This window comes from Ochlerotatus camptorhynchus, unplaced genomic scaffold (genome assembly GCF_037179485.1).
Source record: "Ochlerotatus camptorhynchus isolate MF236.1 unplaced genomic scaffold, CSIRO-AGI_Acam_v1.1 ptg000232l, whole genome shotgun sequence".
Classification (NCBI taxonomy): Eukaryota; Metazoa; Arthropoda; class Insecta; order Diptera; family Culicidae; genus Ochlerotatus; species Ochlerotatus camptorhynchus.
In genome coordinates, this window is record NW_027040722.1 from 6,988,041 (window position 1) to 7,004,851 (window position 16,811).

The window sequence follows — 16,811 nt, forward strand, 5'->3', positions numbered from 1 at the left end:
AGAGTGTGTGCTTTCATCGGAAGAGTAAGTACAATCCACCAGTAGTGCGTGCAATCAACAGGCAAGAGAGATTCCATACCCTAGAGTCTACACCGATCGAAGACGGGTAGAAACATCTCTCGATGTGTCGCTGCGGAAGCTGTTTCTTATCACACAATACACAAGCAGCAGCGTGGTGACCGTGGTTGGTGACTGATGCTGGTGACTATTCGGTTTTCCGTAAAGAGGTAGATAGATATTGTCACTTCCTCTAGTGTTGCATGTTTGGAAAGTGATTATTTTGGGATTTTGATTTTTGTTTAGCCAAAGTTTGGAAAAATTCCGTTGGACCTAGTCTAGTCTGATCGAAAGAGTGGAATTTTATGCCATGCAGTCACGTTGACTTTTGAGTCATTGTTTAGAGTCTGGTGCATAGTGTGTTAAATGTTTGTACAGTAATCCGTCAATTTATGCAGTGGGTCATAATGTACACTTATCGCTATTTCTCGGCTATCTTTCAACCAATTGAGTTGATTTCCTGTAGATAACTAGTTTATGGATGACACTAATCAAATACAAAATTGGTAAGCGTAATTGGTTGAAGGACAGCCGCGAAACAGCGGTAGGTGAACGGTACCATCAACCACATTAATGAAGGTATTACTGTATTTTATACCTGTTGTATCGTGCTTGTCTTGGGCAAAAGATATTAAAATTATAAGGATTACATACATGGCCAATGAGAGTAACTCGGTGACTTAGTCGAATTCGACTCAAAATTGGGGTTACTCAGTGAGTGAGTCAAATGTTCCTCGATTTTCCAGGATAATCTTCTTGAATTTGAGAAATTTTGAGTGATATTTCACTCACTCCAGCAGTATACTCCTAGACTGAGTAAAAATGTCTTCGATTTTCCTCATTTTCAAGCAGTTTTTCCTGGAAAATCTAATACAATTTCACTCACTCACTTAGTACCCACACAGCAAAAAAATAATTTTGATATCACATCAAAGTGGATGCACTACAATCATGTCGAAAATTTCATGTAATTTTTATGACTACATAAATAAACAAATGCAGTAAAAGCAGCGTAATGTCAGTTCATGCATTGTATTAATGATAATTTTGTTCTTTTTAGCAAGTAATATTACACCATATTTTCGACAATCAATCGCATCCACTTTGGCGTGATATCAAAATTATTTTTTTGCTGTGCAGTTCCAACTACACGCTTAGAAAAATTCATGTAAATTTAGGTGCTCGGAAACTGACATATACGAGCGTCAATTTTGACATCAAATTGAGTGTCCACGATGAAATTGCCACACACAAAATTGATTCGCAAAATTCGAGTTTTCATCCGATTGCCATCAAATTTTCAGGGATTGAGAAATAACTATTAAACTTCATTTTACCATTTTACTCGTATTTTATTTACAGTCCATACGCAAATGCCCGCACCTTGGCCTTAACCCCGGCCATAAGATTCTGCACAACCTGTGAATCAACCGTTTTTTGCATGTAAACCCATACTTTCTTCAGTTCCTCGACTGTCTTCACTACCTTAGGTCGTTTAAGAAGGTGCTGCTTCATAATCGCCCAGTACTTCTCGATGGGGCGGAGCTCCGGAGTGTTGGGAGGGTTGAACATTTTCGGCACGAAATTGACCTTATTGTCCGCATACCACTTCAGCACGTCCTTGGAGTAGTGGCATGAGGCCAAATCCGGCCAGAAGATTGTTGGGACGTTGTGGGCCTTCATGAGAGGAAGCAGCCGCTTCTGGAGGCACTCTTTTATGTACACCTGTCCGTTCATCGTGTCCTGGGTCACGAAAGGTGCACTCCGCTTCCCGCACGTGCAGATGGCTTGCCAAACCAGGAATTTCTTCGCAAATTTGGACATCTTCTGAGTGCGGACATGCTCCGGAACGCTGAACTTATCCTTGGCCGTGAAAAACAGGTTGCCGGGGATCTGTTTGAAGTCGGCCTTCACATATGTTTCGTCGTCCATGATGCAGCATTCAACTTTCGTCAGCATGTTGAGGTACAACTTCCTGGCACGGGTTTTGGCGGACTTGTTCTGCTTCTCGTCGCGATTAGGGGCCTTTTGTACCTTGAACGTTCGAAGCCCAGCCTTAGTTTTGGCCTTCTGGACAAAACTTCGGCTTAGGTGCAGCTTCTTAGCCACATCCCTAACGGAGGCGTTCGGATTTCGGTTGAAGGCCCCAACTACGCGGTTGTGATTTTTGGTGTTGTACGGAATACTTTTTCCTTCACTTCTGGGCTTCCGATCGGTGGTCAACCGTTCCTCGAACCGCTTAATCACTCGCGACACCGTGGAATTCGCGATTCCCAACGTTTTAGCGATGGAACGATGCGAGAGATCCTTGTTCTCGTGATGAATGCGCAAGATTTTATCACGCACGAGCTGTTCTTTCGACTCCATTTCCGCGAGTTTTGATCACAGGACTTTAAAACTTGCAGGATGTAAATAATGCACTATGAACTAAATCCACCCAAATTTTCATTAAATTCTACCCAACGGTTAAAAAGTTAGAGCAATTTCATAGTGTGGCAATTTCATCGTGGACACCCTTTAATATACGCAAAATTCAGCTCAATCAAACGTCACGTGTAAAATTAGTTATTTCTAAGTGTGTAGGTTCTAAAAAATCTTGCAAAATTTGATTAGACTTCAAGGTTATTAGTTATTAATAAGTTTCGAAGCCGATAACTTTCTGATATGATTAATTGACTACTTTCAGGGCAACACTGCATCTTTCAATTAAACTGTAACTGGCAAGCACCCATTAATGGGTGAAAAAATAACTATTTCGATTTATTTGATTTTTCACATACCTAATTGAAATGAAAGAAACGTTACCTACGGCATCTTTTTAAATTTATATCGATAATAATGCTCGTAATAATGCATAATGATTGCCACTCGATTGACAAAAAGACTTATATAATGAAAAAACACTTTCAATTACGATCACTGCACACTAGAGTATTTCAAAATAGGTCAATCCTGGGATTTCAAACGCTACCCTCTGGAATGGTAGTTTGGGAGGTCAGAAAAACCCTTTCAAAATTTCAAGTCATTTGGATCACGGGAACCTCTCGCTCAAAGGGCTTGAAGTTTGTTTATGGAAAATCTACAAAATGTATTGGGGAACGAGCCACTTTCACATTCGCGGCTCTAGGTGGCGCTGTAGTTGATCATTTTTTTTTCATGTACAAAATGTAGATCCTTTAGAGTATTGGAAACATCTTTGCTCAAGAGCGGTTGTGAATCCGAGTTAACCCCGAAAAGTTATTAGCGTTTCAAATGAACACCACCTGCCTTACTTCTGGGGAGGGCCTAACGCGCTTTGTGCGGTTTATTTTTTATTTTTACGAACAGCAATGTTTGCATGAGTATAACTTTTTCGTTTCACCATCAAATTGACTGAAATTTTCACAGTGCGTATGGTCTTCTAAAAATTGTAACAGATTGGCCAAGTTGGGTTTCCGAGAGACCATCGGGAAGAGAAAAGGTACCAGTCGTCTAGAACAAGGTGATGCTAGAAATCCACAGCAACAGGCATCACGGGTAGTGCTGATTAATATTTTAACAAAACCAACCCACAACCTGGTTCTAAATACTAAGTGTCCACCGGAAGGCCATCCGGCGGCCCGGATCAACCTTAATCTTGATTATTATGTAGTTTTGATCAAATATGCCTTGATTATTCTCTGCAACTATATGAATTGAAGTAAAATGGTGATTGTTGATCTATCAGCTGGTCATTGGCTCCAAGTGATCATCAGATGACCCGCCGAAAGATTCGGAACATCCGTAAATTTATTGGTGCGCAAATTTGATCAAAGTAGGCTTTGATTTTTCTGCAACTATATGGAATGAAGTAAAATTGTGACTTTTGACATATAAGCTGATTATAGGCTCCCAGTGGTCACCAGATGGTCCGCCAGAGAATTCGTAAAATCTGTAAACTTGATTTGTTGTAAAAATTTGATCAAAGTAGACCTTGATTTGTTCTGATGCTAATGCAGTAAAATGTAGTAAAACTGTGATTTTTGATTATATTAGCCAGTAATTGCATTTAAGTGGCCACCAGATGCCCCACCGGACGATCTGGAACATTCATAAAATGTACTGCTTCGTAAATTTGATCGAAGTAGGCCTTTATTTTTCTCTGCATTTATATGCGATTTGGCAAAATGGTGTTTGCTGATATACCGTATGCGTGCTAATGTTTGCACCATCGTTTTCTTTGCATGCACGTAACCTATAGCTCATACCGTAGTAGGCTGTGTATAAAAGAAAATGATTGACTTAGTTTGACAGGTGAACCATGACGAAGTGGCAGCGTATTCGTGATTTAAAAAAAGTCGTAAAAAGACATTTCACTCGCCGTGGGAGTGTCCCGGTGGACCGTCAAAAGGGTTTTAGACCGAGAAATGAAAGGACAACTATCCGCGAAGGTGGCCACAGGTCGTCCGAGGTCAGCTCGGGTTCCAAGGGTTATCGCTGCGAAGGATATGTGGCCGCCATCCAGCCCGATCTTAATCCGCTGGATTACTCAATATGGCGCGTCATGAAGGCCAAGGCCTGTTCTAAACGCCACCCGAGTTCAGCAAGTCAGACAAACATTGACCCGTACCTGGAGAGAAATGGATCCAGACTACATTATTAGAACCTGCCGTGCATTCCGGAAGCGTGTGGAGGCCGTAATTGCAGCAAGTGGAAACTCGATCGATGATTAACATAGTTTAAGACTCTGAGAAACATCCCCCCTTTGTATAAATAAAAAAAAAACTCGAAAACGAAATTTTTGAGATTTTTTTAAATTTTGACATTGCTTAATGGTGCAAACATTATCACGCATACGGTACTAGCTGGTCATTGACTCCGAGTGGTCACCAGACGGTCCGCCGGAAGATCCAGAACATCCGTAAAATTGATTGCTGCGTAAATTTAATCAAAGTAGGCCATGCTTTCTATCTGTAACTATATGAAATGTAGTAATATGATGAGTTTTAATATATTAGCTGGTCATTGGATCCGAGTGGTCACCAAATGGTCCGTTGGGAGATCCCGAACATTCGTAAAATTGATTATTGTGTAAATTTGATTAAAGTATGTTGTTTTTTTTTTTTTTAGCTTTATTAGAGAGATTTTTAGCCGTTGGCTAGTTCATCTCTATCTTGATATGTGAGACTATTAGAAATGTAGAAAAATTGTGTTTTTTTTATATTTTGGCTAATCATTGGCTCCGAATGTTCACCAGATGGTCCGCCAGATTCGAAATATCTGTAAAATTATTTATTGTGTAAATTTGATCAAAGTAGACATTGCTTTGTTCTGATACTAATGCAGTAAAGTAGCTCTTTGGAACTATACGGAATGTAGTGAAATGGTGATTTTCGATGCAATAGCTGTTCATAGGCTCCGAGTGATCACCAGATGATCCGCAGGAAGATCCGTTTAAACTTTTGAAGGTCTAAGAGAGTAGCCTACCTGGAGGCGGCGGACTCGATTTCCGGAGCGGTCTAAAAATGTGGAACCCTATAATTACCACAAGATTTTTCACTGTTTTGAAAAGTTAGAATTCAATTTGATGAGATGCATACTGTAGCATGTGTTAGTTAAAAAAAAATGATTTGAGTTTATTAGATTCACTAACTTGTTGATTCTCTGGAGCAACTATGGGAAAGAAAGGGTTAATACCAGTGCTGAGATTTTTCATTGTCATTGACAGACTTTTACGCGATATTGACAAAATTGTTTTTCATATAGTCAATGATAGACTTGATCCTCAAAAAAATCTTTGTCAAAATCTCATTCATTTTTTCGTCAATGACAAAGATTCACTAGGTAACCAAAATCGTAATTTCCTGCTTTCTGAGTCACATTATTGTTATCCAAGCTGTTCAGGAAGTAGATGCTTGTTCAATTTAACGGCTGCATGTAATTGTGTAGCTCAAATCATTTAATTTCGTTTCAAATTTAGTTAATAAGCATAACACCAAATGTTCGTCACTGACAGAGATGCCACTGACAATTGACATGGTTTGCTTTGACGATGACTGTTAGCTCAAATGAGTGACCAAAGCAGATTTTTGAGTATCACCGTGTATTGTCGAAATTTTGCAGCACTGGTTAATACTAAATATACACATTTCAGCCACTGGAAGACCGTTGAATATTACGTATAAAATCTGGTTTTTCAAATAGAATTTTTTACATCAGTATAGATCTATTCTAGTGTCTATTGCTACAAATAGTTTTTATATTGATGTTTTTTATTATTATTATGAACTTCAAAAAATTACTGGTAATTCACTAGGTGATACTTGTTGCAGGATGAGATGTGAACTCGTGGGCGTGACTTTCAGCGTGAGATTACTAATAGCTTCACACTTAGAAAAAATTATGTACATGCATATCTTGCAAAACTTATCATATTTGATAGAAAATCACGTATAACTTACGAAAAGGGCATATTTTCTACACAAAATTGATTATGATGAAAGTAAATTTGAAATATCTCGAAAACGGTTACATTTAGGAAGTTTATCGATATGAGCACTATCGTTTTAAATGATTTTTATAATCATATACTGACATCAAACCGAACATTTTGCCGTAAATAATGAAAGTTTCAAAAGTGCCTTAAAAGTTGCTCTTAGAAAAACTTTTTTATTAAAAGTTTGTCCATCCTGGAGTTGTTTTCAAAACTTCTGCTTTCTATTCAAGTTTTTATTAAAAAAAATATATAAAAAAAAAAATCAAAAATTCTTTTTTTGTTATTTGAATTTTGGGGTTTATTTTTAATTTTTTTTTTGTAAAAAAAACGAAAAAAAAAAAATTGCGTGTATATTTTTTTTATAAAGCCTTATTAGTTTCCTACAACTCCTTCTTAGTAAATTTTTTTCTACAACCAACTGTTTTCGAACTACATTTTTTTTTAAAGTATGTGTGCAAAAACACATAGGCCCTTTTCAAAAATTACCCTTGAGTCAAAAGGGTCTCCTCTCCTGCGGAAAATACTTGGTCTATCATACTGAAAATATGTGCCAAGTATCATCCAGATCGAAGATAGTCAAGTTTGGTGACTGACCGATTTGGTGTGGAATTGGTCCCCTATCAGCACTACGATAAAAAACATGTCTTCTACACTCAACTACCCGCGTGAATTTAAATTTTGACACAACAGCATAGAGATTTTCACGTCCGTTTGTATTGGTGCAATATATGAGAGCGCATTAGTGAAAAACAGGGGAAAATACATAAAAAATCGCTGTCAACCTCATTTTGACCGATCTAATTACATACATTTTTAGGTTAGTCAGAGGAACATAATAGAGATTGCTAAAGTATGATTGTGTCAGTGATTTGTTTTCATCGGGAAAATTTTCCAGTATGAAGTTTTTTTTCCCGATGAAAATATTTTGCGTATACGTATCCGTGACGTAGTGTGCGTACGATAAAAGTCAGCAATCTCTATAAACAACTTTACACGGCGATGCACCCGCTAGTGTGCGTGCGTTAAACGTCACTAATCTCTATTCTCTTGATCAAGGCAACCTCTGAGTATCGAAGTCAACCTTTGTTTTTCTTCATTCGTGACTGGATGTTCATTATCGCCTCTGTTGTTGTCAATATTAATATTCGTCTTCCTCTTCGTGGGGATGATTTATAGCGCTGAAGAACACGTGTCACATCGATGGTAAATTATTGTCTCATACTGAATTGATGATAATATCGAGGTTTTAGCAAGGGGCAAGTCAGCTGTACTCAGAGCGAATAGTTTCGCAGCGAGTAAATTTGAGCAACTCATAATTACTCAAAATTGATCAAAGTAGTCTCGCTCTTTTCAACAAATACAAACCTTCAATGAAAAATCCATACAGACGTCATCTAGCCACCCGACATTTAATTTATTTGAGATGAAATTATGCATTTTTTAAATTTACTAACAGTTGAAATTGTATGAGATCACTTGCAGGACGGCTCATATCTGATAACAGATTTGCGATTTGCGGTTCCGAAACCAGCCACTAGCATTGAAAGTACGAGGTCGGGGCTACCATCAAGAATGGGTTGGCGAAAATTTGTCAAGAGGAGATTGGAAGGAAGTGTAACCGTGTGCTAGAAGTGGTAGGATACGTACGATATTTAAACCAGAATGGGTTTACGGTAGGCTTAAACATTTTCGCAGAAGAAGAAATAACTATAGATAATGTTTGCATTGTTGAACTAATTAAACAAAGACCTACATTAAAAAATTGGTTAATCTAAATGTGCTTTTAACTTTATAAAACACTCCAATTAACAACGATAATATCGATAAAAGCCTTTTGAACTGCTGTTGTTGTAGCACATGGTCGTCGTTTTTCTGAGTAGTTTGTAACGCCATGCTGAGGCTGACTTTGCTCAGCTTGTACCACGAGATATTCGTTTGTTGGCAGGTAGGACAACCGTAGCCCTTCTTAATGACACTATGACGTTTCTGTTCCTTCTTGACATGAGCTTCGAGGCGATGTTCTTTGATGCTACTTCTGTTGTCATCACCCATTTCCACAATGCCAATTTTTGCGATGAATTACAGTGTATAAGTCAGTCAATGATGTTGGCGTATGGACACTATTTGGCCTTGAGCTAAAACGCAGTTTGTTTCAATAGGAATTCTGGAGAATCCCGGGAGAGCTCAGTGCAAAATTTCCCTGTTAGTTTGAATTCGGCTAAAAATCTCTATAGTAAAGAAAAAAAAATGTTAGTTTGAACAATAGTTCCGGGCACTCTCATTTTCGTCAGCTGCAGATTCTTCCTTGGTGGACTCAATTCCTCATGCTACTTATAGCAAAGTGTTCCTCTCACCACTGCTAAATACTTTACTACCCGTTCGGTGATAGTATCAAATGACTCAGACCTGGTGGTGGTCTTGAATCATCGTATCCATACATTCTGTAACACTGATATCCCGGACAGAATTATACAAACCAGCATATTCCGCAACAGCACCACAAGTATCACACTCGCAAGAACTTCAGCACCAGTTTTCAGTTGCTTATGAAATTACTGTTGAAAAATATGTCAGCTTCAGCCCACCGATGATGATAGTTTTCAACATAAAAACAGGTTGCTATGTGTATTTGATGTTGATTAACGTTAATTACTCAGAGTTACTCGAAATAAACTCTAATTTTACTCATGATCAAAAGCTGTCTTGCCCCTTGGGTTTTAGGCTCTGTGGTCGACAAATTTTCAAAATAATCATTTTGCCCAAAATTAAATTGATTATTTTGCCTTTGAGGATCGATTCTGATTTTGAAATTTTTCGGGTTGGATGATCAAGCACTGGTGCATATCAACAACGTATATTCGTTGATGTATAATGAACTCGTTTGTTCATTTCGCTCGTACTTCACACCGAAGATTTTCAAAACAAACGCAAACAATCTACACTGGGTTGAAGCAACCGGTGGAAACTAACGATTTTAAATTGGCTCGCTACTTGACTAGCCTATTGGTCCCGCGCATATCGATTAACGTACCCCATTTTTGTCAAAATTCTAGTACTACACTATGTTTGTTTTGATTCGCTATGAAAGTTTGACAGATAAAATGAGGGGTTCGTGAATTTTCCTATGTTTCGAGGGGTGCATCGATTAGCTTGGGACCGAAGATAGTACTAGAGCTGAGCCAAAAAGTTCAGTACGTTTCTTCGGGACCTTCTGGTCTTAGAGTTACCTCTATGGCTTAAGCGCTTCTCCTTGCGTGTGATGGTAAATGATAAAAACATACACTGATCCCCTGTGTATCCGTGTAGTTTTTTGTAACTAACAGTAATTAACAGAATAATCTGGGCTGCCGTACATTTTACATTCAAAACAGTCTTGGCAAACACTCTGCGTGGGATAAATAACTACACAGTTCGAAAACGTAGTGTGAATTTCTGTTCAATATGATGCACATAAATTGAGCGTCACATATCATATAAGTTTACATTATATATCATGTAAAGTTCTGACACATTTCATGTAATGTAGAAAATATTGTACAAAAAAGCCCATATTTGTAAACAACATTGTTTACAAGTTGCTCGGTTGTGTGAAATGAAATACAAGTTTACGTGAATGAATGTTTACAGCACAATTAAAATTCAGGATTTTTATCTGTGTATATTAGCACTCTATTATTTTGAAATAAGCATAATGCTTAAGGTGCCGGACATACCCCCGGTTCCCCTATATCGGTTTGTATTGAAAATTCTATCTACCGAACGGTCTAAATAAAGCATGCCTTTACATTTCATGTTCAGTATATACACATACCAAAAAAATCTGAATTTTACTGGCGATGAGAACATCCATGCATGCAAGCATTCATACATGTAAACTTCCTTTTCACGTAAACTAGCAGCTTGCAAGAAATGTTGCAAACAAAAGTGGACAGTTGCATACAATATATGGAATATTGCATGACATGTCTCATAAATTTACAGGATCTATAATCTAAACTTGTATGTAATATGACGCTCCATTTATGTGCATCATAGTAACGGAAATTTACACTACTTTTTTTAGCTGTGCACTGTTTGAAAAATTCATGTCAATTTCTGTGATATATAACGTACACGTTAACGCTAGATTTAGCGAAAATTTACACGATATTTCATGTAAATTTATGCGCGATTTCGCATAAACCAGAAGTGTTGCATCCCAAGTAACATTGCAGGTTTTATCGCGGATTTATAGCATTCTACAAGTCTAAGTCATGATCTACAGAACCCTCATAAAACCAAAATTGTTACTTGGGGTAGGAACTTGTAAACAATTTTATTGTTTATGCCGACTATAGCTTAAAATTAAACGAGCAGAATTATTACGCGATGGTAAAACAATAAGATTTTTCTTCTGTGTACCATAAAACGTGGTCTAATTGATCAGCGAGTGTATTTGATCTCTCAGTTTTCTCATTTTTATTGTTCAGATATATTACTTTCAGGTTTTAAGTTAAAATAAGATGCATATCAGGCACTTTTGATAAAATTAGACGCATAAATTCAAATAATCATCAATCCATAATGTAATATCAATTCGCTTCAGAAACGTCAACGAATCATTCAACGTTACTAGAAATTTGTTGTGCGCTATCAGGACATGTCCGATTGCGTTTGACTATTTTTAGATTAATGTATGCACTAAAAATAACGCTCAGGATGACTTGCATTTTTGTCTTCATTCCTATTACCATGACAATATGGGTAGGTACACAAATCATAGTGCATGACTGCTCATGTCATTGCGTTTGTTAAAGTGCTTCCGCTGACTGTTCGTAAATAACGGTACAGATAACCCAATTCCTTGACAAATGCATGGAATTTAATTGCATGGGGTGAATCGATCAGTTAGGTGGCATCACCTCTTACTATAGTTGGCACCTTTTGTACATTTGTCTTTTTTTCTAACATAACTAGGTACCGTAATGTTTCGAATACCAGATAGTTAATCCGGACGCTTTAATTTTTAATTAATTATAATTATTACGTCTACTTTGCAACATAATAAACATATGTGATGATTCTGAACGATGGCATAAATTTACACCGTGCCGATGCCGTGTTTCAATTTATTGGAAAATGGTGTCAAAAGATGGGCTTGATTCTCGAGAAATGAATAATAACCCGAGCAGGAGAAAATAACTAATGAATACCTAATTCTGACCTGATACCAAAATTTGGTATCGACCAGCATGACATAATAGGTAAATGTTATCTTCCATTTAATTCCACTTAATTAATTTTGGTATCCATGGGATGAGTACTTAAGGGGGTTAGATTTTGATAAGTTCTTTAGTGGGAATGACACTGATGAAGACTGCACATTGTAGTCGAAATACGTATCTGTCATTGATACCAAAATTAATTAAGTGGAATTAAATGGAAGATAACATTTTTTTGCTGTTTTATTTAAGCATTCCGCTAACAACCCAATTTCATTACTCCATTGAGTCCTGATATTCTAGATATCATTATGTATTTAGTTGTTATCGCATTACTAATTTAGTTGTCCACCTTAAATAAAGATGTTATCAGTTGATACCCTAAAATAAGTAATATAAGTTAAATCTTCCGCTCAAGATTTAAAAAAAAATTGCTTTTCATCGCTAATCATATTTCAGTTATCAGCGTAAGGCTTTAATATCAAATCGATAACATAATTTGAAACTGTTGAATCAATTGGCATAGCTCACAGGATTTGTTATCAACATGTTTTAATTGATAACAAAAAGTGATATCCATCGAGCATTTTTTTTAATATTCAGCTATCAAACTATCAACCGGGTATCAGAACTTGTTATCAATTTGGAATCAATCTTGGCTCGGGTTCTCGATGGGAAAAAAATCAAATTCAATTTTACTTGTTGTGATTTCCGGAACTATTAACTGCCTGTTTCCTGATAATTCTACATCATACCAGAACCCAGATGTTGCAGCTAAGTCGTAACCGATGCTAACCGACTTCAAACCAGTTATACTGCTATTGCTGTTCAACAGCAACAGTATCATCACTTTCCCTCTCGATTTGGATCCGATGCGCGTTCGATCGGTTACTATTAATAGTTCGGTTTCAGCTGGCAGCAGCTTATCAGCGTCGTTTGTGGATGCGCTATTCAAGCGTGACACCTTAAGACAAATAAGCGCATTGGTGAGCATAGTGATCTCGTTCCGGACTGGCTGCATGACGTCCGCCAGCTGGACGCGTTAGTCCAGTGTGTGCCTCTTATCTCGATCTACAATTAGCTGTAATGTCTGAGACTTCGTTTGTGGATCGAGAGATTGTTTGCGGGGATTTCCATTTGATTTACATTGTATACGGCATTTTACCACTTAAACAATTAGCTATCCCAGATACTCGGGCATTACTTGAATTACCTAGGTGTCTAGAAAGCATCACCTTGTGAAGCTTTCTAGAAACGTTGAACCGCAATAATTGAAATTACATGTAAAACCCAAACACAGATCAAACGGAAGCCTAATTGCCTCACATTAGGATTAAATTTTCCTATCGCTTAGTGGATTAATGCAATGAATTAGCAAACGTTAAATGTTGTTACCGCAATTTAAGGAGGTGATATTTTCGTTGATCGTGCTCTTAATGCGTCCGCAAATCGACGGATTAATTGCTGCTTGACCATCGCGCCGGCACGACGATTATAGCCGACGAAGGTCGACCATAGCCGAATGGAAGTTTAAATTTGAACAGAACGACGGTGGTCACGAGTTTTGGGCTGACCGTGCTTATCGCTTCGGCGTGGTGAATGGCAACGACAATCATCATTTGGGTGGACTTTTTGCATCAATGGAATTGGGAACTTGGGAGGGAGCTGGGAGCTTACGCCGAGTTGAACAACCAGATAATTGGTCCGTTTGAGCGACGCGTAAATTTTGTCGTGTGAACAGGAAGAAAAGTACGGCCAAATTAAGCAGTGGAGCGTTAGTCATTATTATCTCATTTTGCGACTTAAAAAATTAAAGTGATGAAATGTACTGTACCGATTGCATAATACCTTTGTTATCAGTCATCGCTTTCTATTTTTTGTTTCGGTGGATTCAAACTCTTGTTATCGTTCGTGTATTATTTTTATTTGCATTTTTCTTTTACTGATTTCAGCGATTTTTTTAAAAGAATTTTACACGATAAAATACTACTGTCATATTTACAATCATATGATTCTTAAATACTAGACGATCGTTATTCGCCTTTAGATTTTGTACGTTTCTGTCTTTCCCCATCGTACTGGACAGCCTCTCGTACCCAATCCGGAGAGGCAGTGTACGGCGAAAAAAACTCGAACAGTATGTTTAAACACTGACTTAAGAGGAGAAGAAACACTTTACAACAGTACTACATCTTCAATAAATAATAACTTGTGTCATTTTGGTCGATTCATAAATTTTGACTGATACGGGCAGGGATTCCAGCTTTCAACACTATTATTGACCAATGTAGAAAATAGAGTACCTCTCTCACTACACATTCTATCGAAATATCACTTAGCAGCTAGGTAGAAGCGCTTATCACCTATTACAGTTGCATGCTCAAACACTCAAACACTCTCGCGATCGTGATCGCGACTGCGCCTGCTTCGCTCTAACATCTCTCGTTCACTCATTCGCCCTCGCGGACCTCTCAGTTCTCCAGCAGCCACAATCGCATCGGAATGTTACTGAAGGCATCGTTCAGGAATTTGCGGAACAGCTTGGCGATACTCTGGGAAGCCGCCGGTCTCATCTCCTGTACCAGCTCGTTGGCGTTTTGGTTCAGGAATTGATTGATGGCTTCGCCTGAAAAAAAGGTTCAAGAGAATCGAATTAGAAACAAAAATTCCCAAGATTGCCATGCCAACACACTCACCTAGCACATTCTGGGTGTTGACATTGTCCTTGACCTTGAAGCGGGCATTCTTCATGGTGAAGTCCACCAGCATCTTCTCCACCATCATGAAGGTCTCGCCATCCCGTTCGACCGGTTTGCCGTAGATCTTGGCGATGGCACTGATATCAGCTGTCGAAACAAAATCCACAAATTAGCTACGAAAACCACACAAAATCAGAAATCCACACTTACAGAACTCAGTCCAAAACTCCCCGTTGGATCGCACCGGCAGGAGCAGTACATTGCCGATCACCTCGTACTTGCCGCGGGTTTCGACACGTGGAATCCCGAGGCTCAGATCGATCCGAAGCTTCTTGACGTCACTGCGAACGTCCTTGATGGTGTAGTTGCCGGCACCTTGGGCAACGATGTCCGTAAATAGGGCCTTGATCCGGACGGCACCGGCATTGTTCTCCATGGCGAGCTGCTCGATCCGCAGCGGTTCCAGAGGGGGAGTTTTCAGTTCGGCCAGCCCGCCGGCAATGTACGGCCGGATGAAGTTGAAGGAGTTTTTGATGCATGTGTTGATTTGCGGATCACTTCGCCGGCAGGGCAGTACGTATGCAGCTGTAAATGGCAGAGGAAACACGTGGTTAGATGGGTTGGCTCGCGCGCACTTTGAATGGTGTTGTGTGTGTTGCATAGCAAAAGGCGGCTGCAGGAAAGCTGATGACGTGGGACAGGGTTCAATTTAGGGGGACCGTTTTTAGAAACATTGACTGTATGTAATTTTTTTTTTTTTTTTTTATTGGAACAATTTATTTCTTGGAGACGAACCAGCCCAGGGCTGAAAGTCTCCTTAATAAAGATATAAATAAAAAAAATTAACTTCCTAGAAAGCAGTAACGTATGATCCACAAGTTATTTAAAACTTTTAAAATTTACCGTTTTCTTGTACGTTATGGTTCTTAAAAATCTTAATCAATCAGAAATATAATGTTTATCTATTGTGTCATATTGTTTGTTTAAAGTATTTCCAGGTGAAATCTGACACAAATCGGCCAAAATCTTGCACAACCATCTCTAATTTGAATGATACTTGCAACATGTCTTCGGTGTAGGAGATTATGTTTGTTTTTTCACAGGTCAAAAAACCATTTCGACTCCGATAGGTTGTAATGAATTGTATGCACGTTATGCATATCTTATCACTGTAGATGGAGAATCAGGACTGAGTTTTGAAAGGGGAATTTTCATTTAAAAATCAAATTTTGTCAAAATTACTTTCAAAATATTTAGAAAACAGCTACATTCAGGAAGTTGCTCATCAAGAGAATTATATTCTATTAATATAATGTGCTAATTCATATACAAATTTAAATAAAACATGAAAAGTTTTTCTTACAAGAGTTTTTTAATTTCAAGTATCACTTACACATAAAAATGATTACCGACTTCGGTAATTTTCAACAGCCGAACTGTTTGGTAAAAACCAGGCATATTAATCAATTAGTTTTAAAGCTTCAAAACATGGAAAACTTCACCGCATTGTTTAAACAAGACTGACATTGTTTTCAAATTAAAATTTAGCGAAACAGCTTTTGAAATGAGGGTCAAAAGATTTACCGTATTTTTTTTAGTTCAGCTGTTAAAAGGTCGGTAAAAAAATTACTGAAGTCGGTAATAATTTCTTAGTGTGCTAGATAGGTCAACTTTATTTTTTTCTCTTATGACATAAAGTCTTTTCAGAAAAAAAATCGTATGTTAGTGCGATAAGCAATTCGCATTAAAATAACCTTGCATACGGGTGTACTCATTGGATGAAAGGGACCGTGAAAGAGGACACTAAAATCGAAAGTTTTTCTTCCGACTGTTTCTTCTTAGTATTCTTCTTTGCTTAAAGTGTACACATTGATTAGAAAACAATTAAGTTCATGAATTTTCTCTTTTAAACCACCTGAGCACTTCCAGGTCAATTATCAGAATTGAAATATGTATTTCAGCCACTTCCATCTAGGATTTGTATGAAATTTTGCGTAATTGTTTGATTTGATTCACATTTGAGCTGAAATTCAGCCATTTTGAATCACGCAAAAATTTCAAAATGGCTTATTTGACATTTTTCAACAAATCATAACTCGAAAACCTCACTTCAAAATAACATGCCATCTGAGACAAAGTTGTAAGAAATAACAATTTCTTTACAGGAAAAATATACACAGTAAGAATTTGGTGTTATTTTGGGTAAAAAATGCGTTAAACTTAAATATCAAAAAATGACCCAGGTTTTAAATATTTGGTGAATATTTTTTTTATTATAAAGATTATGAAAAATGCTATCTTTTGTGACATTTTAAGTTGGAAACTTTTAGATTAAAAAAAAACAAAATCATTGATGAACAACTTATGAACAAATTTTTGAGCTGTTCATATAAACCTCTT

General features: G+C 37.7%; 1 protein-coding gene across 1 annotated transcript in view; it reads right to left on the reverse strand.

Annotated features, from left to right (window-relative positions):
- Positions 1–13,643: 13,643 nt before the first annotated feature.
- LOC135704236 (circadian clock-controlled protein daywake-like) overlaps positions 13,644–16,811 on the reverse strand; it is a 48,381-nt gene continuing 45,213 nt past the window's right edge. Inside the window, exons 2-4 of the mRNA XM_065225716.1 lie at positions 14,622–14,996; positions 14,409–14,558; positions 13,644–14,338 (exon numbers count right to left, since the gene is read on the reverse strand). Of these exons, the coding sequence (XP_065081788.1) occupies positions 14,184–14,338; positions 14,409–14,558; positions 14,622–14,996 (680 nt within the window). The 3' untranslated portion in view covers positions 13,644–14,183. The remainder of the gene's footprint in view (positions 14,339–14,408; positions 14,559–14,621; positions 14,997–16,811) is intronic.